This window comes from Dasypus novemcinctus, chromosome 12 (genome assembly GCF_030445035.2).
Source record: "Dasypus novemcinctus isolate mDasNov1 chromosome 12, mDasNov1.1.hap2, whole genome shotgun sequence".
NCBI lineage: Eukaryota > Metazoa > Chordata > Mammalia > Cingulata > Dasypodidae > Dasypus > Dasypus novemcinctus.
The window spans coordinates 22,479,931-22,505,731 of record NC_080684.1 but is presented as its reverse complement, the minus strand read 5'-3'; the positions used below and the strand labels follow the sequence as shown (position 1 = coordinate 22,505,731).

General features: G+C 49.1%; 3 protein-coding genes across 7 annotated transcripts; 1 reads left to right on the top strand and 2 right to left on the bottom strand.

Annotated features, from left to right (window-relative positions):
* Positions 1 to 122: 122 nt before the first annotated feature.
* Positions 123 to 14,303, bottom strand: DNAJC14 (DnaJ heat shock protein family (Hsp40) member C14). 2 transcript variants are annotated; one of them, XM_058308054.2, is made up of 7 exons: positions 13,248 to 14,303; positions 11,335 to 12,800; positions 2,296 to 2,402; positions 1,969 to 2,088; positions 1,465 to 1,625; positions 1,271 to 1,373; positions 123 to 1,095 (listed from the first exon to the last, which is right to left on the bottom strand). In XM_058308054.2, the coding sequence occupies exons 2-7, from the start codon at positions 12,742 to 12,744 to the stop codon at positions 885 to 887; spliced, it is 2,112 nt and encodes a 703-aa protein (XP_058164037.1). In that variant the 5' UTR covers positions 12,745 to 12,800; positions 13,248 to 14,303; the 3' UTR covers positions 123 to 884. The 2 variants fall into 2 exon arrangements, with proteins under 2 accessions (XP_058164037.1, XP_058164038.1); XM_058308055.2 differs by having other exon boundaries at positions 13,369 to 14,280.
* LOC101431469 (transmembrane protein 198-like) lies at positions 13,699 to 19,122 on the top strand. 4 transcript variants are annotated; one of them, XM_012528932.4, is made up of 5 exons: positions 13,699 to 13,778; positions 15,787 to 16,047; positions 16,634 to 17,215; positions 17,664 to 17,824; positions 17,939 to 19,122. In XM_012528932.4, the coding sequence occupies exons 2-5, from the start codon at positions 15,873 to 15,875 to the stop codon at positions 18,074 to 18,076; spliced, it is 1,056 nt and encodes a 351-aa protein (XP_012384386.1). In that variant the 5' UTR covers positions 13,699 to 13,778; positions 15,787 to 15,872; the 3' UTR covers positions 18,077 to 19,122. The 4 variants fall into 4 exon arrangements, with proteins under 4 accessions (XP_012384386.1, XP_023447434.1, XP_023447433.1 ...); XM_023591666.3 differs by lacking the exon at positions 13,699 to 13,778 and adding an exon at positions 14,606 to 14,778 and having other exon boundaries at positions 17,667 to 17,824; XM_023591665.3 differs by lacking the exon at positions 13,699 to 13,778 and adding an exon at positions 14,606 to 14,778.
* Positions 19,123 to 19,218: 96 nt separating this feature from the next.
* Positions 19,219 to 25,033, bottom strand: MMP19 (matrix metallopeptidase 19). The gene is made up of 9 exons (XM_004468290.5): positions 24,813 to 25,033; positions 24,417 to 24,502; positions 23,360 to 23,490; positions 22,979 to 23,194; positions 22,277 to 22,522; positions 21,386 to 21,514; positions 20,630 to 20,794; positions 20,367 to 20,494; positions 19,219 to 20,198 (listed from the first exon to the last, which is right to left on the bottom strand). The coding sequence occupies exons 1-9, from the start codon at positions 24,897 to 24,899 to the stop codon at positions 19,767 to 19,769; spliced, it is 1,620 nt and encodes a 539-aa protein (XP_004468347.2). The 5' UTR covers positions 24,900 to 25,033; the 3' UTR covers positions 19,219 to 19,766.
* Positions 25,034 to 25,801: the final 768 nt, after the last annotated feature.

Here is a 25,801-nt window from a genome sequence, read left to right as displayed (position 1 = left end):
TGAACTACTTTTTATCCTCCCTTGGTCCAGTAGAGGGTGCCCTTCTCTCTCAACTAAATATGGAAAGGATTCTCAAATGAGAAAAATGACTCCAGCTATATGGGCAAAGAAGAGAGGGAAGATAAAGGTTGCCAATTATGTATTTATAGAAAGATAATCCCCTGGCTTTAAATAGATATGTACATACAAATATGAACAAACTTAAAAAAATACAAACCCTTGGATTACAAAGGGGCTGCTGAGAACCCCCTTTTTCTTCCTCCTCACCCAAGGGCAGAGGGCATGCGTCTGCTTTTTAAAAATTCTTAATTTTAGCCATCCCTGCAGCAACAAGCCTGTAGTTGGGTGATTACCAACAAGGTAAAAGTGGATGGAAGAATTCAGAGCTATCTCTGAACTCTATGCATCTCCTGTAATTAGAGCTACATGCTTTCTTGTTCGGTGTCTTATATTAGCTAGTCTTTAGGGATAAAGGGGAGGGAGTTCACTTTTGAAATGGTTCAAGAAATAGGACAGACTCTCTTTTAAGGGGGGGGGGGGATGTCATTTGCTCTAAAAGCAAAAGGCAGGACAAGGCATACAGACCCCAGGGAAATACCAAGTTTCCCACACCACTATGGGATATATTGTCCAGCCCATGTCCAGGCCCTAGGTTCTCTGCTCTAGTCACTCCCTATTTCTTTGGTATTGTCAGAAGACAAGATTCAGTTCCTGCATGCTGAGGGAGGAGGGAAAGGTTAGGGGCTTCCTACAAGTAGTGAGTGAACAATTTGAGATTAAAATTTTCCCTTTTTAAGTATTTAAAAATAAATCAAACTCCATCCTGTGCTGTACAAAGCCCTTTGACTCCCTGACATTGATCTGAGGAAAGAAGAGAAGGGGTGTCAGCGTTGGAAGGGCCGCCTCACTTTCTTCCGCCGCTTCGGTTTGGCTTCTCCCTTGGGTACTGTGCTTTTGGGCTTGGAGGCAGCAGTGGTCCCCGGGCCAGGCTGAGGAGCTGCAAAGAAGTTCCCATTGGACATCTGGCCTGGTGGTACTTGAAAGATCCGACTCAAGAAATCCTGAAGGTCAGCAGGAGGGGCATCTGGGGTGGCTCTAAGAGGAAGAAATAATGAGGCAAGAGATGTTGCTAGGGTCATATGGTTACCCAAGTTAAAGATACTGAGTCAGTTCCCAAACTTCCTACTAAGTGTCCTAAATGTTAATGTTATCTGAAATCATATTCAAAACTAGAAAAGTAGACAGATGATTGTGGAGAAATACCACGTACCTCTGCCGGCTGCTGGAGCCTGGGATACGAGAACCAAATGAGATATGATAGGGGACTTTATGGGTATCTGGGGAGATTCCCACACGCTGGCATCCAGCCCACTCTGCAAACACAAGATATAATTAGCCAAAACATCAGTTTAGAACACATGAGATCAGAAGTATGGGTCCATACTTATGAGGAGAGAAGTGTACCTGTGATATCATACACCTTTCCATCCATGAGTGCAAAGTAGGTGATCTTCAGGCCCAACATGCTTGACTCTGCCCAAAAGTCTCCTTCCTCTGCAGGATGCAGCCTGTTACACTCAGCACAGTATCTGGCACTCTTAGGTTCCCGGTCCATTTCAAACCTCCTACAAACCAACAAAAAGGCAATTTCTCAATTATTTGCCAAGTTTGTCTAAGCAGGTCATTACTACAGTCTCATTACTGACAAACATGGTTGAAACATCTAACACAATCCACTTGTTACATACGTCTGTGCACACCCAGCCCTCAACTCTCTTAGAGCTAAAACTATTCATTTTGTATGCATTGCTAATTCAAATCCCAATCTCTGGCAAAGGTAGAAACCTCAGGGCCTTTTTAAACTCATCACCTGTATTCCATAGCTACCAATAATACCCACAAGGAAGGTCTTGGGCTATCCCAATTCAAGAGCTATGACTATTCCATTCCTGTCCTCCTGTTTCGTACCTATGCTTTCCCTGACATCGGCTGCACATCATGGTATTCATTGCCTCCTTGAGGTCATCTTGCAGCTTGGACAGAAACTCGTTCACTGACCGGCTCAGCTCATTCTCTGCCATTCGTTTGCTATGGAAGAAAGGCTTTGTAAGTCAAAGGCTATTGCGGGAGGGACAAAGGGGGAAAGATCCATTGGTTTAGCCCCCAACCAGCTAGAAAGACATGCAACTTCAGTTCTCTCAGCCTCTCAAAAAACCTCCATTCACAAGTCCAGGGGTCCCTGCTACTGAGAATTTTACATTTATTTCACTTGACCAATTCACACCTCCAACTTACATCTCATATTCCTTTCGCCTTTCAGGGTTGCTGACAATGTCCCAGGCTGCCCGCAAAACTTTGAAGGCCTCCTCAGCACGGGGATGATGATTTTTGTCAGGATGAACCTACCAAGACAAAGCGATCACAAGTCCATTCCCACTCTTTTCCCTGTCTTGGGTCAAAATAACCTTAACGAAGGGTTTTCTTTCCCTGCCCTTTGGAGAATGAAGATAAATTATTAATTGTTCTGGCTCTGCAGACTTCTGGGTTCAAGTCCTAGCTCTGTCACATATTAGCTATACGGTCTTGAGTATTTTAGCCTCACTAAGGCTCAGCTTCCTCTCCAGTGTAAAATAGGAGCAATAATGGTATCAACCATGAATTGTTGGAAGGATTAAATGAGAATGCATGTGAAGTACATAGAACAGAATCTGGCACTCATGCAATCTGCCCGTTTTAGCACTGAAATCCCATGCCTCAAAAAAGAGGGACAGTTGGTTACCCTACCTGGCACCCATGTACTAAGCCTGTTTTTTTAATTTTATTATTAGTCATAAAGTGAGAGTTGTAGAGATACTATGTCCTCAAATTCATTCTTTTCTAACTGGAAAATTTTCATGTATACAATAGTCTGTCCCAGAAATGAAACAACATAAACGTGATCCTCAGAGACTTTATCCACTCTAATTTTTTTCTCCAAAATGAATAATCCCTTTTCCTACAGCTTCCTGGTTGTCCTGATAACCATTCTGTAAAAATACAGAGATAAAGGTAGCTAAATGCTAGCTGTTAAATTTCCCATATTGCCCAGCAAAACAGCATTTTAGGTATAGGTACTCTATAGCCCAGACTAGTAAAGGTAGTGAGGGGTTCTATAAAAAACAACCTTAGACACACTGGCCCAGAATGAAAGCACTTTGTGAAGTGTGGGGGATGGTTATTTTGAGAATGGGGTACAGGTCTAACAGAAGTTAAAGATGGGATGTTTTGTAAAAAGAATATTTCCCAAGAGGATATCTGTTAAAAGACAAAGTGAGAAAAGTAATAATTTGAGTGTAAGCAGTTCCCCACTCTTAAAAATTCTCTAAGCTATCCACTAAAGGGTACATATTTCCCATCAACTAATTTAGTCCTTTTTAAGGTTACACCCCTGATGGTTTGTTATGCCTTGAATAGTTAAGAGAAACCATAGTAGTCTATTCCTCTTTGGTGTCACCATTCCTCAATTTGCACAGTGATGTTTTACAAATCCAGTTCCATACACTCAGTAAAATAGGCCTCTAATGCAATGTGCACACATTTCTTACATTCATAATAGTTTAATTGTACAGAAATGGTAACAACAATCATTTAATAGCAGTAACCTGTTATCTACTTCTAATTGCATGCTTGCATTAAATCACTTTCCTCAAGTATATGGTACATCACATTTCCACCTGTACCCTTATTGATAAAACTCTATCAATAAGTTTACTCTATATACTCTATGATTCGATAATCCATTCTCCTTCCCTTTCCTACTTTGTGTTGCTGGTCTTGAAATAGCTTCTTTTCTTCCAACTGGTCCTGAGATAATCATGCATTTGAATTCCCTGAACCTTCCACACAAGGTCCAAACTTTCCTCTTTGGGAAAGAGAGTTGAGCTTCCGTGTTCAACAAACACTTATTTGTTGAGGGAAGAACAGTCAGCAGCTGTTCCAACCCAACTCCTGAAAGGCATGAGTTGGGACAGCCATCAGACCAATGAACTGCACTCAGCACTGAGTCAGACATGAGCTTTATTGGGACATACATACAGGAGAGTGTCTCCAGAGGCAGCAGGCCGGAGAAAGAAAAGTAGTACTCCGCAAAAGGCGGGAAAAGAAGGGACAATATAAATGGTTTCAGAACAAAGACATTCCACAGGGCATGAGAAAAGAGTTTCTGCTAGAGTTATATGACACACACAGATGGGGGGAGCATGATTAAAAAGTACAGTGCTCAAGACAGATAGTCAAGGACAGGACATTGACAGTGTCTCCCAGCAGGGTAAAATTTACACTTTCACAGTAACTACGTAAAACAAACATTTACAATGTTTAGTCAGTAAGGCTGAAGTTACCTTTCTATTGATATGAAGTGGGTTAAACAGCTCACAGAATAGATTATTCTTGGAGTTTCCTGGGAGAGAAGTCTAAGCACACCTTATCAGTCATGAGCTCACAAACATTTCTCAAGGCTTGCTATGTAACTATTTAGAAATGAAATGCTGACTAAAAGGGGAAAGAACTGGAAGGGTTGTGGGGAAAATTGCAAAGCCATACACATATGATAGTCTACCCCATCCCACAACTCTTAAAATCTTTCTGCTGCCTCTTCTGCATGAAGCCCTGAGCTTGGGGGGGGGGGCGGTCCTTACAAATGGAAGTATTGTACTACTAGTCCACAGCTGCAATATAAACAACAGGAAGATAAGCAAATGAATTATTAGAGTGAGACTACCTAACAATGAAGTACAGCTCTAATGTGAAGGTGAGCTAGGAGGGAAAAAAAGAGTCCACTAAGCTTAGGGTTTTTATATGATAGACTTTTGTAAATGATTCAAAGCATTAGTAACAGCATATTTATGAGTGCAGCAAAAGGTGCTCATCATAGCACAAGTGCCCCCCTGTGCAGCAGTATTACTAAGGCCATACCGTTCTGTGATACTACTTTTCTCATTTGAGTTGTTTCTTCATTCAAGAGACTTACACTGTATTGCTAAGAGCTTGAGCAGTGAAGTTAGCCTACACTGTTACTTGAGTTTAAGTATCCAAAGCTCCAGCACCAGGAAGGAAAATGCTAAGCAGCCACTTCCACCATACTAGAGAGTACTTTACTCTAATTTAGTCAAAATGGTCTCGTAAAGCTGGAAGGTTTTGGGGGATGCTGGGCAAAATTTCGTGTATGCTTCCTGGTAGAAAAGGATATCCTAACGTACATCTTCCTGTCCAATTACTGGGTAGATATGGCCAAAAGTGTGTTTCACATAACCAGCTCCTGAAGGGGGTATATAAGCTCCTGTAGATAGGCCTGCATTCTGTCCTCCGGTCCATTCAGTCTGCCTTCCTATGACTCCATTACACACCTGTGATGGCAGCTACCCCATAAGACAATGGGTTCTTAGATCAGATTTGTAGTTTGAGACAAAAGGCTGCTCGAGCATCTAGGACACCATGTTCTGCCACCATACAGGTGAGGCCATCCCAAGCTGATACAAGGGATGAAAGGTTTTTGTTGACATGTTCCCTGACAAAAGAAGAGACACATTTAACAGAAGCAATGTAACTATAGGGGTTTGTGGGTTCTAGAAGTTGCCACCTAGAAGGGCAGCTGTGATTTAGTCATTAACTAATTACTCCAATTAGTCAAGGATAAGGGCACATATCCGCATACCCAACAGTTCGGTCATGTACAGCTGCCACAGTAGCAGCCCAATCAAGGAAGACATTGGATGAGTTCATGTAAAGCAGGAAGATTAGTCTACGGATGCAAACATAAGAGTTTAGTGAGTACCTGGAGAGGGACACCTTCTCCAGTAAGCAAAATGATAGTTGAAGTTTCTCCCTTAGGGCCTACGACATGGGCTGCCAATGGGCAAGCTCCAGGTTTGCAATACTATACATGTTATCCCTCCATGGGAACAGGCCTTAATGCCAATTGTGTTGGTTTAGGTTCTACTCCATTACTCTGGCAATTACTGCTCCACTTGGTATATCCTTCTCACAGCCAGCATACTGCAGCACTGTTGGTCCTCGAGAGAACAGAAATGTAGTCTCCAGTGTTACACCGGCTTAGTGCGTAGAGCCCTCTGGCACTATGAAACAGAACCAGTCTGGAGGCAGTGTTCATCATATATCTAGCAATATTGAGCCATCCTACTGGCAGAGTTGCACGAGTCCAAAGCAGCAGCACGTTTCCATCTACTTCAGGAGCATGACCAGGAGATAAAAGTTACCTTTAAAGTTTTTGCGGTCACAGTGACTCTTCTAGCCAATAACTCAAATAGAGAGACACCATACACAGCATTGGAGGCCTAGTTTAAACGCATAGGGAGTTCATCAACATTGAAGTTCATCCCCCTTAGTGTGTGGCTTTATGGATATGTCCACTGCTGAAGGCACTGTCCATGAGAACAGGCCTCACAATCCTGTATGACATATACCAGATCAGAATACTTTATGGGAACACCAAATACTTTAGCCATGCGCCACCCCATGAGAGCCCCTCAATGGCCATTCTTTTTATTTAGCCATAAGGCTGCTTCTTCCATGGGAGTAGGGCAGACCATTCAGATTCAGACCAGAGCATCTGCCTCTTGATTCCCAGGGGGGGAGGGGGAGGTTGTTTCTGTAACATATAACATCCTTAAAATAATTAAAACCATGACTAAAAACATTATACTGTTATACAATATTATGCAGAAAACACTGTTATAGTTCTAAAAATTTTATACAATCTCTAAGTATTTATATGAACATTTTACCCATACAACTTTGATTAACAGGAGGTCCAAGGTTCAAACCCAGGGCCTCCGTGACCCATGTGATGAGCTGGCCCAAGCGCAGTGCTGATGCACGCAAGGAGTGCCCTGCCACGCAGGGGTGTCCCCTGCGTAGGGGAGCCCCACGCACAAGGAGTGCACCCTGTAAGGAGAGCCGCCCAGTGTGAAAAAAGTGCAGCCTGCCCAGGAATGGCACCGCACACATGGAGAGCTGACGCAGCAAGATAACGCAACAAAACGAGACACAGATTCTGGTGCCGCTGACAAGAATAAAAGTGGACACAGAAGAACACAGAGCAAATGGACACAGAAAGCAGACAACTAGGGGAGGGGGGCCCAGAAGGGGAGAGAAATTAAAAAAAAACAAACAGACCAATGATTTTAGACACTTTGTGACATTAAGAGAGAAAGAACAAAATTTTAGCTTTACATGAGTATACTATTTGAAACTATTTGAAAACTTTATAGAGGGAAAGAGATGTAGCTCAGTGGTTGACAGCTTGCTCCCCATGAACGAGGTCCTACCTAGATTCAATCCCAGTACTTTAAAAAAAAAAAAAAAAACACTTTATAGATAGACCCATCAAATCTTACTCAACTTTGACCACAAAAATTCCTTTTCCGTAAACCTTCTGCACTTCTTGTATTTATTTAGCTTTTGCCCCACATTTTCCTCTTTCTTAATAACCCGTCACTTTATCTTTGGGAAAAATTACTTTCTTTTTTCCTTAATAAAAAGAAAAAACACATTCTATATATGTCACATAAGTTATCAAAGTGGTTTTGTAAACTGTCTCCAAGAAAACCTCTTACAACATAAAATTAACATAAAAATTAAACTTGGCAGAATAATGATTCAATTTGGTTACATGCAAACCTAACTTTAAAAAATTTTAAATACCTAGTAGCATGCAAATACTAGAATATTGATAGCTTATAGGGATGGTATTCAGAAATATACGCTTTCTTTAGTTTTCTATTTATCAGTATTTCAGTGAGATACATTATGAAACATTTGCAAGGACACATTTCTGAAAACTGTTTTCTGGAGGTAAATTGGCAGGGGATGCTGGTTGGACTAAGCCATGACTGAACTGCAGGCTTACAAAGCAGTCAGAATTTTTCTCTTTTCTTTTTTTTTTTTTTTTCCCTCTTTTACTCTCAGTCCAGTTCAAAAGTTACTAAGCTTGGGAAGTGGACTTGGCCCAGCAGTTAGGGCATCCATCTACCACATGGGAAGTCCAAGGTTCAAACCCCGGGCCTCCCTGACCCGTGTGGAGCTGGCCCATGCACAGTGCTGATGCGCGCAAGGAGTGCCCTGCCACTCGGGTGTCCCCTGCATAGGGGAGCCCCACGTGCAAGGAGTGCGCCCCATAAGGAGAGCCACCCAGCGCGAAAGAAAGTGCAGCCTGCCTAAGAATGGCGCCGCCCACACGGAGAGATGACATAACAAGATGACGCAGCAAAAAGAAACACAGATTCCCATGCTGCTGACAACAACAAGTGGACAAAGAAGACCCAGCAAATGGACACAGAGAACAGACAACCAGGGTGGGGGGGAGGGGAGAGAAATAAATAAATAAATCTTTAAAAATTTTTATTAAAAGTAAATAAAAGTTACTAAGCTTTAAAAGCACCAATTTCATTAATGTGGCTATCCAGGTCCAATTAGAATTAACATGGAAAGAGAACAGAGAACACTAATGTTGCTAAGTTTTCCCACTTCTCCAGCAGTTAAACTAATTTCCATCAGCCCCACTAGCTCAGAGTTGCAACACCCAGGAGGTACAGGACTTGTAGAGTTGCTGGGAACATCTTCCCTATCTCAATTAACTCTGCACCAGAATATTTTCTTACAAGCATGATTTCACTGATAAGTGCCCTGTTTAGAACTCCTGCTTGTGCAGGATGCAAGATGTTGTATCTGTGTCTTAGCCTTCCTTTGCACAAGGATTCTAACTATAGTTGCTACATCTGGATTACTATTTTCTTCTTCCGAGGGGTTCTAGGTCTTAGGAACCCAAACTCTGTAGCAGTTTGGCATTGTTTATGAATTCCAAAAACACATACTGGATTATGTCTATAAACTGGTCTGTTCCTCTGGACATGATTAAATTATGATTAGGGATTTGATTGGGCCACATCAGGACATTGAGTCCCTGCTCCCTTGGTGGGCAGGGGCTCTCAGAAAAGTCTTGGCAGAGGACAGAGTTTGGAGTTTTTGAATGCTGGAGCCCCAGGAAGTAAACACACAGAGAAATAGATACGTGAAGAAAGAGAGAAGGCTCCACTAGACATGGCAGAGGCCCCAAGAAGAGACAAACCATTTGCCTGATAGTTTACAGCTGGCCTTGTGGGGAGAGTGGAGCAGTAGAGCCCTGAGAGAAATGAGCCCCGGTAGAGAGACAGACTTATCCCAGCCTACAGCTGATACTGGAAGAAAAAGAGGACCATGGAGCTTTAAGCAGAAGCCTGATGTTGCAGCCATCTTGCTCCAACACGTGTCAACAGACTTTGGTAGGGGAGTAATTTATGCTTTATGGCCTGGTAACTATAAGCTTCTATCCCAAATAAATACCCTTTATAAAAGCCAACAGATTTCTAGTATTTTGCATCAGCACCCTTTTGGCTGACTAGTACACCCTCTCTTAGCTAAGATAGCCCATACCTGAGGTCTGGGTTTTTTATGACCCCCTAATTTTAAAAACCAACAGGCCAATATTTCCATATTTTTATCCTTTTTATCTAGTCACTCAGAGAGACCTGTCACTAAGGCAGAAATACAAGTCCACAAATTCTGTTCTGGCTGTAAATGTAACTCTTCCTTCAATTGGTGGATTTCTCTGTCTTTCTCTAGACAATATGCTATAGCTAACCATACTGGTCATAACAATGGCCAGCCACCTGCTTTGGCAGCATGCCTATCATCACTAAACTTCATAAACTTCTGTTTTTGCAGCATACACTCTACTCCCATTGGCACTTTCAGGGCATCCCTGTAGTTCCACAACAGAAAAAAAAGCAGGTGACCCAACCCCAGATGGAGTCTGGAGGCCACCCTGGAATATCCCCTCCTGTGGATTCCCCACCCCTGCTCGTGCTTTGGTCTAATGTATCCTGCAGACTACACCAAGCATAGCATATGCTCCAAGCATAGCAGGGAGCTATGTAAAATAACAGCTTCCCACCAAATTGAGAGGGATACATCAGACCAAAGAAGACTCAACACAAGGCCAGCTTGGCGAGCAAAAGAGCATTTAATAGGGGGCTTACATGGGGATGTTCTTCACGCAGTGGTAGACCCAAGCCTGGTCGTGGCCTAAATCCTCTCTGTGGCAGCAGACAGAGAGTATGGCACTTCTGAGGCTCAAGCTGCCCTCTTTCATTTAAGTGCAGCTGCTCTGCTATCTGCTGTAGCACAGCCAGTATACCTGCCAGAGTTTTTAGGGTGTCCCCATATTCTCTCAGTGGTCCCCACTTCTCCAGGAGGACGGTCACATGGAGGTGTCCACATGGACATTACAGGCCAATGCAGGATATCCCCTGAGGATTCTCATTTCCCTGAGCTCATGCCCGCTACTACTGGTGGTCCTTTGGTCTCCCAGCTGGCTCGTCAATTGTTCCAACCCAACTCCTGAACCGCACGAGTTGGGGCAGCCATGAGACCAAAGAATGTACTCGGCACTGAGTCAGAAATGAGCTTTATTGGGACTTATATACAGGAGAGTGTCTCCAGGGGCAGCAGGCTGGAGAATGAAGGTAGCCGTCCTAAAAGAAGTGGGAAAATAAAGGGCAATATAAACAGCTTCAAAACAAAGACATTCCATAGGATATGAGAACAAGAATTTCTGCTAGAGTTACATGATGTGCACTGATGGGGAGAGTATGATTAAAAGGTGCAGGGCTCAGGACAGATAATCAAGGACTGGACATTCACAGTGTTTCCCAGCAGGGTAAACGTTACACTTTCACAATAACTACATAAAACAAACATTTACAATGTTAGTCAGTAAGGCTGAAGTTATCTCTTTCTATTGATAGGAAGGGGGTTAAACAACTCACAGAACAGTTTCCTGGGAGGAAATTCTAGGCATACTTTATCAGTCACAAACTCACAAACAGTTATTTCTCAAGGCTTGCTATGTAAGCCTTGAAATGAAATGTAAGAAATGAAACGCTTAACTGAAAGAGGAAAGAACTGGAAGAGTTGTGGGGAAAATTGCAAAGCCATACATGTATGCTACAGCAGCTCTCTGACTAGGCCTCTTCTCCACCCTAGTCAGGACTTTACCTGGATATTCCAGGGTAAGTGAGTCCTCATCACTTAAAAAAAAAAAAAAAAAAGACAAAATTAAAATGTAAGGAGGCTCAAATCCCCTAACAGAAAGGGGAAAAGTATGATTCTTCTAAAAATGTTACAACCTTCAAATTCAAGTTGGTGCTCTATTCTGCCCTCCACTCTCCCAAAAATTGTAATAGAAAATAAAAGATGGGAACAAAAGAGGAACTGAGAACAGAAAGGGACGGTACTTACCATCACTGCCAGCTGCCTATAGGCCTTCTTCAGTTCAACATCTGATGCTGTGGCTTCAACCCCCAGCACACTGAAAGGGTTTAGCTCATCCTCAGGAACCCCAGCCATAGTCAAGAGTCGAGCCACTTCCTCTTCAGGCTGGCAATAGCGCCCACTAGCTACAGGTGCATTCCCCTGCCTGTTAGTCCTCTGCTTGACCCAAGGCAACTCCATCCAACCCCAATGAACAATTCTTACCAGCTGCTGCCATGGCCTGCTATCTTTCAGCAGAGTCAGGCTATGCTGTAAGGCAGGAGAATCCAGCCAAGATAAGAGCCAGGTGGCCTTGCCCCTCCAGCCTAACCGATCACCCAGTCCCACCAGAAACCGCCAGGCTAACTGTAGACAGCCCAATGAGAGGGCTAAAGCCAGGAGCAGCAAAGCACCCAGTAGCCTAAGAAAACGGGCAAACAAGCCTGCCCCATAGCAAAACCCCTGGCTCAGAAATTGGAACATAACCTGGGCCCAAGTCCCCAGTCGTCCAGCCCAGACTCCCACCCAGAGTCGAAAAAGATCCAGATCACTGCCTTTCAGCTCCCTGCATGCGTAGATGAGATGCCCACAAGTTTCTACATACTCTCCCACTAATACCAGCAGTTCAATCAACCACCAAAAGCCTGTCTGTCCAAGCTGACATAATTCCTCTGCTCCCCACAATCCCAGTACTCTGCGTCTATCTGCCTGACTTCGTTTCCGGCCCAGCCGATGTCGACCAGGGGACCGGGTATCTCTGCGTCCACTCTCTCGAGTATCCTCCTTGGTTGGAAAGTGGTGCCGCTGTCTCCGGGGTGGTAGTTTCTTTCCACTGGACACACGTGAAAAATCACTGGGGAACTTAAGAGGTTCCTCATTATCATATTCCTCTTCCAACTCTTCATCTTCTCCCAAGGCTGGAGAAGTACAGTGGTGGCAAAAGTTGCTAGAAGGGCTTTCTCCTCCCTCAGAATAAGGTCCTTCAGGGATTCCAGTGGTTCCCTGGCAATTGCAAGCAGGTGGAATGGAAAGAAAAGAAGGGTTCCCATCCTCCTGGTATCCAATTTCATTCTCTCTTGGGAGTTCCTGGTCCACTCCTGACTCTTCTGAAGATACTTCACTCTGATCAGGATATTCTCCATCCTTGGGGGGTCCTGGACCCCTTGGAAGGCCATGGCTTGGATCTGACCAGTGAGGTGAGTTTGGGGGCTGTGAATACTTAGGATCAGAGTGCTCCGTAAAGCAATGGGTACCATTAACACCAGTCCCCACTGAGTCCCTGAGTCCTGAGAATGAAAGTATGTCTGGGTCCACGGAGGATCCTAAAGTCCTGAGGGAAGCACCACCACTGTGGTGGGTTCCACATAACCCTCTTCCTCCAGGGTGCTTCTGGGCCATGACCCGGGGGCTTTCTGAAGGCTTTAGGTAACAGCCATCATGGTAAGTTCTGATGCCTGTAACAAAGGTGTCAAGGTGAGCATGGTCAAGGATGGGACTAAGAGAGAGAGTAGATAACTTTAAATCGAGGATATTCTAATGCACCCACCCCCCTCATCTTCCTAAATTCTTTTGGGGCATTCATTACCCCTAGGAAAAAGCCAGAATTAGACAAAGCAAAACCCTTCTCCCTCCCTCCTCTTCCAATTCCCCTTAGTGTTTTTTCGTTCCCCACAAAACTATAATCCTAAATCAGGGAGACAGAGGTGCCAGAAAGGGTGTGGTCCTCGTGTCACTCTAAGGAAATGGGAATAACAGACGGAAGCGGGGGTACCGCAGGCCGCCAAAAAAGGGTGGGGACTGTGCAGCCCTAAAGGAAAACCTGAGGGCGGCGCTTAGGGCTGCCCCCGAGGAAGACAACCAGGGAACCCTCGGGCTGGGTGGACGGGACGAAGATAATGTACCGAAGAGCGACGATGACTCCTCCCCCCCGAGCAGCTGGACCTGAGGCCAGGGGGAGCTACTAGAGCAGCTCCCCCGGCTCCGCCTCCCGCTCCCGCTCAGCTCCCCGCCGCGGCCGCCGACCTGCGCCTACTTCCACTTCCGGGGTCACCAGGGAAGAGACGGGAAGAAAAAGAAAAAGCGGTTGGCAGAGCGCGAGTTGGTCCCGGTGACGTACTGGCCCCGCCCCTTAAAGGGGCCTCCTCTGTTCCCTCCGCGTGCTGGTCGGGGATCCCAGCAGGTTGCACGGCTGGAAGCGTAGCGAGTGGGTGCTGTAACAAAGCCGGCGGATGGGGCAGATTCTCAGGGTTCCTCTGGCTGTATTCCTGAGCTCTGTCGAGACTGGGAGATAGAGGAATGCCACCGAGCCACAGTCTGTTTCCCTTGCAGACAAAACCAGGGAGTGCAGAGTAGACACCACCCTAATCTTTTTCCTGCAAGCCGCAGCCGAGGACAGAGACCACTTCTGAATCCTTCCTAGATGGATCGAAGGGGTGGGTGTCCCCGGCTCGGCCCCGCCCTGGCTTCCCAGCTCTGCGTCTCCTTTCTAGGAATCCTCGGGTCTCCCCAGCGCCTATCCCAGCCGGCGAGCTGCCTCTTATAACTGCAGTTCCCGCAACCCAGGTCTGCCCCCTCTAGACGCGGCTCTCAGGCGCCGTCGGGGAGCACGGCCGGGATACTGGGGGCGTCGCTCTTCTAGGCTTAAGGCCGGAGCCCAGTGCCAGAGAACACCGCGCTCATTTGCGAGCTGTTTTGCATCTCATTTGCATACCGAGCCTTTCAGTCGACTTCGACACGCGCCGCCCGCCCCACGCAGACCTTTAGTCCCCCTGCCTTCTGTCCACTCCTGTACACAAGCCTCTAGCTTCTTACACCATTCCTGTTAGTGCCCCTTCCACACCTCGCAAGTTTTTCCACCCATGAGCCTCCCCGCCGGCGCCCTACAGCGGTAACAGCCCCTTCCCCGGGTTCCGGATCCCGACCACCCGGTTCTCCAGAAGACAATACTTCAATTCTCTGGGTAGTGGAAGAAACCAAGCCGGTGCTAGGGGGGCGCCGGGACCCCAGTTATAGCTTTGAGAGCTTCGAGTGGTCGAGTTCGTTCTTAAGTGTTCAGAGATCTTTTCTCAAACCTTTTGCGGTGCCCCCCCAAGACCATCCCCTCCCGTTGTTGGGGGCCTCTGGTTCCGGTGTAGAATTGTAGGCAATGTGGTTCCCCCCGACACGCACGGGGGAAAGAGTTGGAGGGGCCCGCCCCGTGATGTCACCTCCCCCACCCCTCCCCCGTCCCCTTCCTCCACCCCCCAAGCTGCTTGCAGTTAGCTCCCGGGGCTTGGGCTACGACTGGCAAGAGTTTAGGGGGCAACGAACAGAGTGGCCCTGGGGATGCCTACGCCCGACAGCCTCCCCAACGCCTAGGACTTCCGGGCAGGGATGCAGCGGGGGGTCTAGGGAAGCAGTTCCACCCCTTCTGTCCTCAGCCCTGGCAGGGTGGTGAGTAGTTAACACTCCCTCCCCAATTTCCCCTTGTTCAGGATCCCCAAACTAACTAGCGGATTGAGAGGAGTCCCAGAGATTCCCCAAATGATCCTTCCAGCCTGATGATCAAAAGAAAACAGCTGAAAGAACATGCATGCATCCAACCCATCCCACTCCCACAATAATCCAAATGCCTGCCTCTCCTTGGTATGCTCCTCCTTTCTGGAACTAAATTCAAGTCCCACTGGCAGCCCTGACACCCCCGGGGGAAGGGAGGGGTAGGAAAAGTCCCACCAGTGTCCGGAGGGGAGGAGCAGGAGTGGCTACCCGGATCTGAGATGTCTGTGGTCAAGGCGCCTGCTTACTCCTCCAGGGGCCTAGTGAGTTGGGCTGTAGTTAGATGCCCCTTCTCCCCAAGAACTCCATCTCGCTTGGAGCTGAGGCTTCAAAATGCCCACAAAGTATGTGTGACTGTCTCGGAATGATTCCTTCTTGCAAACTCTTTTGGTGTCTGTTTTTTTTCCCCTCTCTTCCTTCCCTGGGGTTGGAACAGCTGTCCAGAGACCCTACAGTGACTCATTCTCTCCTCTTCCTCCTCCCTCTCTCCCTCTATTAACCCTGCCCTTCCCAGTCCAATGGAGTAGTACTGAGTACCAGCTGCAGATAGGACCAGCTTTCTTTTCAGCTAGAACAGGTTGCTGGGGTTTTAGACCCTAGTACCGTTCCTGGACCCCTCCCTCCACAGACCCAGGCCTCTCTACTCCCGTCCTCACCCTGGAAAGCTGGGGGGTTTGGGAGGGAATGTGCAGACAAAGGCTCATGAGCTTTGAGATTTTCATTTATTTGTTTTACTTAGTGTCCTTGTTTCAGACAGAAATGTAGAGACAGCCTATTTCCCTCAACCCAATCTCGTATATCTCTTGCTAGCCCATCAGGGCCATATTCCCTTCTGAAACTGACCTTTCTTCCAAAAGTCCTCAAGGGTCATGGGCGCCTGAGTTCCTGCCCCCTACCGCCTTGCAGGTTTCCCAACCCCCTCAAGACATTCATGGATGGATGAGAGGAACTGACACTGACCTCCCCCTCTGCGAGCACCTCCTGTCTGGGCTATGGAGGAAGGCTTGCTGCCCCTGGTCGTGACCTCTGACCCCAGGCCCTTTAACCAACAACTCCTAGAGCCTCCAGACCCAAGATGTGTCTTGGAACCCCAGAACAGTCCTGAACTGGCGCCTGCCCTGGTGTGTGCCCTTTGCTGCTGCTTTGGAATCATCTACTGCTGCTTTGGTGAGGCCAGGAGGGGCAGCTGCCCAAGACGTCACCCTCAGGGATGATGCCAACTTTCTCCTTTGCTCCTGGGTCATCTCCACTCCTCTATCTGGAGATGCCTGCCTTCAGGGTGGCCCATGCTTCTCTTGTCAGAACCTTTTCTTGTCCATCCCCCATGCCCATGCCCTCTGACTCTGGCCTTTGGAATCTATCATTTGCCTTTCTCTTGGCTTCTACCTCAAAATTCCACTTCTGAATTATCCCCCATGTTTTTCTTCACTCTTCCCCTATAACCTGAATTGGCCTGTGTGGATTTCTTCCCATCTGCCATCTCTGGAAGGACTAGACATTCTTTCCATACTCCCCTCCAATTCATTTCACCTCCTAATTTTCCCTCCCATCTCCTAATAGTTCCTAAAAGGCCCCTGCCCTCCCTGAGATTATCCCTTTCTGCCCCTCGCCTTGAGGTGCCTTGAGGTGCCTTGGGGTGCTGCTCCTGTCATCAGCTCCTCTAGGTAGCGCCTGCTCTCCCTTCCAGTTCATCAGAGCCACCCCATAGACCCTTCCACTTTTCTGCTTCTCAGTATCCTGCCTCCCTTCCTAGGCTACCGCTGCTTCAAGGCAGTGATGTTTCTCTCGGGCCTGCTGTCAGGAGCGCTGGTGATCTTCCTGCTGTGCCACAAGGAGCGGGTACTGGAGACACAGCTGAGCCTGGAGGTGAGCGCAGGCATCGCGCTGGGCATCGGACTCCTCTGCGGCCTGGTCACCATGCTGGTTCGCAGTGTCGGGCTCTTCCTGACCGGTCTCCTGCTCGGCCTGACCCTGGGTGCTGGGGTCCTGCTGGGCACTGAGCCCATCTACCAACCGCCTTCGGCCTGGGTGCCAGCTGGGAGCCTGGTGGGGCTGGCACTGCTGGGCGCCCTGCTCACGCTCCGCTGGCCGCGCCCTTTCACAGTTCTGGGCACAGCCCTGCTGGGTGCTGCAGTGCTGGTGGCCTGTGCTGACTACTTCCTGGAGGGGCTGGCACTGGGCAGTCGGCTGAGCCAACGCCTGCAGGCCCTTCCAGCCCTTCTTCCTCTCTGCTGGTATAGCTGGGTCTTGCTGGGGGCCTGGCCAGCCCTGGGGGCCCTTGGGGCCCTGGCCCAGTGGAAGCTCATGGCTGAGGAACATGGAGGCCACACCAACGGTGAGTTAGTACCATGGTTCCAAAGCTACCAACCTGCGCTCACTCATGTCTCCAGTTCCCAGACTTGAGGAGGGGAAAGGGGAAAATATACTTGAGGCAGGAAAGCAGGGATACACGAGGTGAGTGGGGCAGGGCATTGAAAGAAAGTTAGAGTTAGAGGAGCCAAAGGAGATCCAGGCAAGAATGAGAAGAGAAATTATTGGGAGAAGCAGAGGAGAGTTATTAGGGACTATTATGGAAGGAAAGGAGGAACTCGGGGAAGGCCAGGAGGAAAGAGGACAATTTCAGATATTCCAAAAGAGTTCCTTTTGGAATAACTTAGGGGAAGATGAGACTTGAGAGAACCATACCAGGGAGGTCAAATGGGTTTCTCTAGCATGTAAGTGTGTTTGGGGTGGGATTCAGGGTCTAAAGAGGTCTCCCTGCGTCTGTATTGACTGCCCCCAAGCAGTGGTCTTAAGCCGCCAGCGAAGACATCTCCATCTCCTTCGGATCCATAAGCAAGAGGCCAAGTGGCACCGGCCACCCCCTGGTGTGGGCCTCTGTGAGGGCAGCTACCGGCGCCAGCTTTCCCCTACCGCCCGGAGCCCTGCTGACAGTCTGGCTCCAGTGAGTGGGACAGGAACCTGAGGGGATGGGGCAGAGGGCACATGGGGGTGGTCAGGGTGGGACGGGCTCTAACCCAGGCCCCTCCTTTGTCCTCTCTGCACTGTGCCCCTCCAGAGTTTTCTCCAGAGCCTACGAGAGCGCCAACTGGGGCCAGGCATGCAGGCCACAACCCCCCCTACCATCTTGGACCTGGATTCTGACTGTGGTTCCACAGTACCCCTCACCATAGCCTCTGGTTCCACCCAGACCTGAGCCTAAACCTCCACTGATATCCCCGCCCCTAGCAAGGGGGCTGGGAACAGTAGGTGAGCAAGGCCTGAGCTCACAAGACCCCCACACAAAATCCCCCACCTCTTGGACTTGGGGATAGGATCTGTGCTCCAAACTAGCCCAGCTCTGTAGGGATATGTTTCAGGGATAGAAAGGAGTATCAGTGGGAGGGAGGGAATGGAAGTGTGAACACCTACTTCTGTCCAATACTAGAGGTGCCTTGGGCCCCAAAGAAACTGACTCTGTAATTCCCTCCAAGCCAGAGAGGGCCCTTTTCCAAATCATCTCTCTTTTATACTGCCCACCTCAGAGTGCCTCTCAGTGGTAAAATAAGAGGTTTGGGGGTGTTGTTTTGTTTTGTTTTTTAAGGACCTGTAGAAAATCAGGTGGCCTCCTAAAGCACTTGATAGCTTTTTGATGGGGAGAAGGGTACAGACGAGCCCCCAGTGCCCAGGTCCCTCGTTAGGGGGTAGTTGGTTTCTGGTTAGCCTTTCCCCTGACCCCACAGGCTCGAGCCCCCTCCTCCTACCTCAGCTGGGGACACTGTCCTCCATGGTGCTTCCCCTTCTCTTCTTAACTGGGGAAGACCGCAGGGCAGTGCCTGGTTCAAAGCCCGGCTTCCCTAGAAACTGGCTTCTTGCTCCAAGGACGGAGTATTGGCCTGTATGCCAGCGTCTTGCCCTCTCTCCCAAAAGCCTGGTCTTTGGGGCCAGATGGACGACAAGTGCCTTCTCAGCCTCTCACTATGGGTGATACTAGTTTCCTCCCTAACCAGAACTTTCCTCAGCCACTAACCCACTCGAATGCTCCCCACCACCAGCTCTGCTGCCCAAGGTCTATTCCATGGTTCCCCAGACAGCAAGAAGAGATGTCCGTCCCCTGGGCAGCAAGGCGATGATGGGAGGGAGGAAGAACATGGGAGCATGTAAATAAAATAGCACTGAATGCTGAACCAGGGAGTCTGGCCTCCGCTGTTGCTGCTCTTTTCTTTTTCTGCCTCTCCCAAAATAAAGAGCCATATTGACAAAGCCTCTGTCCCATAAAGATCTGATAGCGGTATTCCTATCAATCTGGACTACCATAAGAACTACACACACACACACACACAGCTAGCCACTCCTCTCTCATGAACATGGAGTTAGCCTTTATTAAGCACAAATGTGCCAGACTGTGCCAGGAACTTCACTTGTAGTATCTCATTTAATGCAACAACCCTGCGAGATTGGTATTAATCTTATTTTGCAAATGAGGAAGCCAAGGTTCAAAGAGGATGGTTAACTTGCCCAAAGTCATAAGTAAATGTGATCCTCTAGAATTCCAAAGCCCTTGCTCATTCTACTGGTCAAGCTTTTCTTTTGTACCATCATCTAGGAAGAATAGGACTCAGGCATCCAGCCTCCCAGCTGTTGCCTCCTGTCAGCTAAAGACCTGATTGACAGCTTACCTCCAACTTACTCAGGAGAGTAGATGATGCAGCTGGAAGTGCTATCTAGGGCAGGGAGGAAAAGGATGAGGTTGACCCAGAGTCAGGGAGGCATTGCCCAGGAGGGAGAGAACACAGCGACTGGTGGCTAGAGCTGGGACCCTGTTGAGGCCCACAGTCTATGTCCTGTGGGGCTGCACCTGCTGCGGGGCCTGCGCAATCCTAGTGAGCAGACATGTGACTCATGCCTTAGGCTGCCGGGAGAGTGACATTACCAGGAAATGACAGGGTGGAGCCTGTGGCTGAAGCCGTGCTGTCTGTGATTGCATCTGTGGGAAAGTGGTCAGTGTTCAAGGTGGTATCCATGGGTGAGGAAATGGTATCCACCGTTGTGCCTGTGGCTGAAGCAGGGGTGTCCCCACTGGCAGGGGTATGGTCTGAGGTCTGGGAACGACAGTGCATCCAATTCTGGGCGATATCCCTGGGATAGCCTTTCTCTACTTGAAGCTGCCGGTTGAGACGCCAGTAGTGTTTGCCCTTGAAGAAGTCGACGCGGCCATCCCGCCAACTCATAGCAGCTGAGGGCTGGTCTGGCACTCCGGTGAACAATCCCTTGATTGGCTTGGGGTAGCGGCTGAAGTCAGTAGGGGCCAACTCATCCCACTGCCAGTACCCGGAACCCTGGGTGTGAGGCGGGGAAGAGGAGAATGCGGAGAGATCTTAGGGACCTGCAGAGGTCTGACCCAGCCTACTCTAGCTGCAAAGATCTCCCTTCAAGAGCAAGCCTCAGTGTGAGGTAGCCCACCCCACCCCCACTCCCACCCCTGAGAAGTCCCTTGAACTTTGTACCTTAAAGAGGAACACCTTTTGATTGAGAGGCCAATAGAGAGCTGCATCCAGGCTAGGTCCTACCCTATTCAGCTTCTTGGGATAGCCACGATTCATCCTGAAGTTCATGTAACACCACACCTTGTCTCCTAAGAGTGCGTTAGGAAAGAACAGGTCACCTCTGTCCTCACGTGATAGCTTTTGGTCTACCTCTCGTTGTTCCCCCCACACATATACCTTTTTCATCTTCTCCCCAAGTAAGACACTGTAACCAGCCCCCTTACCCTTGAAGAAGTAAATCTGTTGTGTCCGAGGAGAGTAGACAGCAGCATCCAGGTTTCCTGGGAGCCCCTCCCAAAGGGCAGACACTCGGAACAAGGGACCCAACCCCGACTCTGTCACGGTCCATACATAGTCCCCCTTAAAGGCATAGGTCTTTCCATGGGGTCCTGAGAGCAAAAGTGTATCAAAAAGTAAGAAAAAACAGGGGTCAAATAGAGACTCCTGGGTGTCTCAGTCAGGCTGATAATTTGCCCTCCTCCCACCGAATGATTTTCCAAAAAATTCTCTCAGTTTTAATTCAAAGAGAAGACTAAAGGCAGAGGAGGAGGACCTCGTCCTCAGCCTCGCCTTTGTTGTTCGGAGCAATTCAGCTCTGGCTGCTCAACAAAACAAAAGCCCTGCAGATAGCTGGACCCAAGAGATTTCCAAGTTGTCCTTCCAACCAGGTACAATAATCTCTAATAGGCCTTCTGGTTAATATAATTTTCACCATCTTGCTATAGCTCCAGACATGTTTTAGTGGCCTTTATAGAGTGACAACCAAGGTAGCTGCCTCTGCCTGGCCCACACTCAATCTGGCCCTGACACCCCCCATCCCACTCCTAGCCACATGTCTCCTTCCACAGTCATCAACCCCTGCTCAGGGTCTACCCTCCATTGCTCATGCGGAGGTCCCCTGTCATTTCCCCGTGTCCAGGCCTTGGTCAGAGGGCTGTGCCCTCACTGCCTGCCCACCGCCTGGAGGGGAAGGGCCTCACCCAGCATCATGGCATCCAGGTCACCACTGCAGGGGTCCGGCATGGGGCTGGGTTGTGTGGGCACCGGGGGTACAGTGGGCAACTCTGCCTCTTCTTCTTCCTCACCCTCTATCTCTGGGCTCTTCTTGCCTGCAAGGTGAAGTAATGCTGCCTGGGGAGAGAACTCACAGCACCTTGCCTCCCACGCATCCAATGTAAGTTCTGTTTGGAGGCTCCACAGAGAAGAGAAAGGGAATTCTAGAGAGTTACCCTATTAGCAGCAGGAGACAAGGTTTTGTTATAAGAGGCACCAGAAAGGGAAGGAGGTTTGCTTGAAAGCGTGTTCTCCATCCCCAAGAATGGGAGTAGGGAGAGAGAGGCCTGGGCGGACCATTAGACGTGGAAGAATCAGGGAGGAGCACGTCCTGCAAGTGAAGAAGCGTGAGTAACTCAGCAAGAGGAGAAAGAAGCCAAGCCACTTCCCTTCGTGGAGGCTAGACCTGCCTCTTCAGGCCTGAAGAGATGCTGGTCTGGGGAAATGGATATGGCGCAAGCAGTTGGACACCCGCCTACCACATGGGAGGTCCCAGGTTCGGTTCCCAATGCCTCCTAAAGAAGATGAGCAAGACAGTTAGCTGACACAGGATGACGCAGTGAGATGATGCAACGAAGAGACACAAAGAAACACAATGAGAGACACAACAAGTTGGAGTGGAAGTAGCTGAAGCCTTTGGGCACCTCTGTCCCACAAGGAAGGTCCTGGGTCAAGTTCCCGATGCTTTCCAAAAAGAAGATGAGCACACACCAACCAGGCAAGGGGGGTGGGATAAATAAAATCTTAAAAAAAAAAAAAAAAAGAGAGATGCTGGTCAGACTGACTGACTCTCATAACCTCTAGGACAAGGGACTGACCGTAGAGAGCCTGGATCCCTGCCACGTCATCCGGGTGTAGCTTGAAGTAGGGCCTGTAGCCGGCATAGACAGGAGCCATGAGGGCCTGGGTATATCGGGAGTGCCCAAGCCCCAGGGCATGGCCCAGCTCATGGGCTGCGATGATGCGCAGGTTCACTCCCCTGTAAGTCCCCTCAGTCCAGAGCTCATCTTCATCAAAGTGCACACTGCCCAGCTCTGGGATGTCAGCATGAGCCAGGACCTTCCCTGGAAAAAGGTAAAGGAGGATAGGAAGGAGGTCAGAGGTCACTAGGCTGGAACATGCCCCGCCTGTTTAAGGGAATTACTCCATCCCCTTAAAACTCTCGTGTTGATATTCACTGTCTCTTGGATACCTCCTGCTCTCCTTTCTGATTCCCTGTCATCACCCAGTGTTCTTAGAGATGCCCATTACTCTGTCCTTTTGCCTCCCCAGCCACTCTCTCCTCTCTAGCTGGGTCCTCCCTGAGTGTGCTTTTGGTAGGGAAACTTGAGCCAGGGAAGGAGGCTTGAACTCCATAGAGGAGGCTCCATAGAGTGGCTGCTCCCTAGAGAATGTTAGATGTTTAGAGAGCGTGGGGTACAGATGGACATAGGGGGCAGCCTGAACACCCCGAGTCCCAGGCTCACAAGGGCAGAGGTAATCTCAGATTTGTGAGGTGGGAGCCACAAGTGGTTGCCTACCTGGCCCATCAAAGTTTTTGGAGCAGTACAGGCTTTTTCGGCCATGGAAGGAGAGACGGATGTCTGCCCGGCCAGCCTGCACCTCCCGGAAGGTCAGGGGGGCCACATTGCTCCAGTACTGGAAGGCCTGATGCACTGCGGCCCGGGCCGTGTGGGTTGGAAGGGTAGAGGGTAGGTTCAAGATGCGGAAGGTCAAATGCTTCTTCCTCCAACGTCCTGGATATGGCACCAGAAAATAGATTAGAAATGCAGACCCTCCTGCCATTCCCAGGGTTGAGCATCCATTTAACATTGAGCTGGATCAGGCTGTCCCTACTCTACCCACTCTCCAGAGCCATGCCACCCTCACCTCTCCCTCCCTTTCCCACACTTGGTTCTCACCGAGCAGCAGGTATTTAAGGGTCTTCTGGTTGAAAGGGTCCTCCAGACCACAGCGCGGCTGCCTCATGCGAACCCTTGTGGCGCCATCCAGCTGACCTGAGACTGGCAGCTCAGACGCTTCCTGAAAAGTGCTGACAGAAGGGAAAGAGACGATCCAGCAGCATGGCACCCAAGATGGAAGACTCCGGAATGAACTGGGAACTGGGGATAGCTGTTTGGCCCACCGCTGCCCAAAATGGCGCCTGGGAATGGCACTGAATCTCCAAAGCTGAGGAGATCACTCCAGCCTCCAGTCCTTATAACTGGAGCTTTCTCTTCTGTTCTGCTTCACCTCCCCATTCCTAGTCTCTTTTCCTTGGGTAAAGTTCCCCTCAGGTATAGCCTTCCTCCCCCTACTTCTTCCCCCTACTGCAATTTCTGAACTTCTGCTCTAGGGAAGTGAAACCCTCCATTCCCTTCCCCAGTCCCAGCTCTGGGGGCTCTCCCAGCAGTGCTGTCGCCTGAAAGTCTATCCTCCCCCAGCCTTCTCCTCTCGGGGCTGGACTCCCCTCCCAGCCCAGCCTGTGCTGGGGCTATTCCATCAGGCTCTACAGGCACTGAGGCCGTAGCCTACAGGCTTTTCAAGGGCATAACTGAGAGCAGACAGAAATACAATCCATTAGATCCAAAATATACAAAGAAAACTACAAAAATAGAAAGAAATAAATGTTGAATTACATCTACACAAAAGGTAACATCATGTCAACAACTCAAATCCAACTCAACTCGTAGTTTAACATATAAATTATATTTATATAATGTGACTAAATATTAGTATTTTGTATTAGTATATTGGATACGATGTGTGGTGGAGCCTCCAAAGGAGTGCTTAGAGCCTAGGAAGATCCAGTGACTGTACTCCTCATCCTTGAATCCCATCTCACCCTGTGCTCCACCAACCAAACAGTGATAAGCCCAGGGCCTCGCATCAGGCAAAGTGAGCCTGGGAAGAGGAAGGGATGAGAAGAGGGAAAGATGACTTTGCAACCTCAATCCTGAAGGTGTTGCGACCTCTCACCTCAGAGCTTCCATGATGTCTTCTGGCCTGAAGAAATCGGATCCTTCTAGAGGCTTCTCTAAGTACCCATATTGTAGTAGGTAATCCTATGATGGAGGTGGGGATAAACAGAATCAAGAGGAGGTCAGCCTCCAGGTGAAGCTTCTAAGTGGCCTGACAAGCTGATCAGGCTAGGAGAGGACTAGACATGGAAGATCAGAGGAGACACAGATCAGGGAAGAGGCTCAGGTGGAACAAGGGGAAGGAAGGGGAAAGTGGCCAGAGGTAGATCATGGAGTAGAGGAAGGGAGGCGAAGGCAGGCAGGATGAAGAACAGGAGGGAGGCTTGGATGGGACTGTGGAGCAGTACCCCCTGCCCATTCCCTTGCCCAGGTCCCTCTTTCCCTGGGGACTCACCACTGCTTCCTTCTCTGCAGGCCCCAGGGCGGGGTGCGAGACCGTCATGGGGAGCAAGGAGCCCAGCCACAGCCACTGCCAGTTCATGGCCTCGCCAGGCAGGAGCTCCAGAAGCTGGCTGTGCCCTCTGCCCTGAGATTTCAGGGAGGTTAGGGGAGCAGTGCTAGGCAGGGATTCTCACCTCCAGTTCCTTTCACTATCCAACCTCGGGTCCTCTTTATGAAACTTCAGCTGAGAGGAATTGGGGGGAGTGCCAGGGGGATGTGACTCAGCCCAGAGATGTGTTGCAATTCACCATTAACCCCTGCCCTACAAGACACGGAAGTCAAGGAAAGCCCCCAACCCCCTCCCCCTGAAGCCCCCTGCTGGTGATGGGAAGACTCACAGAGTCCTGGGGCTGGGCATCCTGGCACGATGAGAAGCAAGAGTCCCTAGAGAGACTGGGGAGAAAGAGCATGGCCATCCCCTGAAGATGGACATTGCTGGGGCCCTGGGACCCTGGGCTCTCAAATCCTTTTGCTTCAACCTTCATCTCTCCCTGTAGGCTTGAGGATGGGAGAAAAAAACACAAAAACTAAGATGTAGGAGACAGCTGAGGGGCTTGGGTTTCAGGCAAAGGAATCAAGCAAGAGGTCTGTTCCTTTGCAGCCAAGGCCAGGTTGGAATTTAAATACTCTTGATGCCTACTTGAATCTGCTTTATTTATTTATTTTTTAAAAGATTTGTTTTATTTATATCTATTAGTCCGTCCACCCGTCCATTCTCCGCGCCCCCGCCCCCCCTCCCCCGGTTGTTTGCACTTGCTGTCTGCTCTCTGTGTCTGCTCAACTTCTTTTTAGGAGGCACTGGGAACTGAACCCGGGACCTCCCATGTGGGAGGGAGGCACACAGTCACTTGAGCCACCTCTGCTCCCTGCTTGTTGTGTCTCACATTGTGTCTCCTCATTGCATCACCTTGTTGTGTCAGCTCGCCATGCCAGTTTGTCATG

Coding starts and splice junctions, on each gene's coding strand:
- DNAJC14 (XM_058308054.2), bottom strand. CDS start 12,744: ATGGCCCAGAAGCACCCTGGAGGAAGAGGGTTATGTGGAACCCACCAC. Junction 2,403..11,334: donor ATAGGCAGCTGGCAGTGATG/GTAAGTACCGTC, acceptor TTGTCTTGGTAG/GTTCATCCTGACAAAAATCA. Junction 1,096..1,270: donor GGCTCCAGCAGCCGGCAGAG/GTACGTGGTATT, acceptor TCTTCCTCTTAG/AGCCACCCCAGATGCCCCTC.
- LOC101431469 (XM_012528932.4), top strand. CDS start 15,873: ATGGAGGAAGGCTTGCTGCCCCTGGTCGTGACCTCTGACCCCAGGCCC. Junction 17,216..17,663: donor ACATGGAGGCCACACCAACG/GTGAGTTAGTAC, acceptor ACTGCCCCCAAG/CAGTGGTCTTAAGCCGCCAG. Junction 17,825..17,938: donor CTGCTGACAGTCTGGCTCCA/GTGAGTGGGACA, acceptor GTGCCCCTCCAG/AGTTTTCTCCAGAGCCTACG.
- MMP19 (XM_004468290.5), bottom strand. CDS start 24,899: ATGAACTGGCAGTGGCTGTGGCTGGGCTCCTTGCTCCCCATGACGGTC. Junction 23,195..23,359: donor CCTTAAATACCTGCTGCTCG/GTGAGAACCAAG, acceptor TGCCATATCCAG/GACGTTGGAGGAAGAAGCAT. Junction 20,795..21,385: donor CCTGGATGCCATGATGCTGG/GTGAGGCCCTTC, acceptor TTTTGCTCTCAG/GACCCCATGGAAAGACCTAT.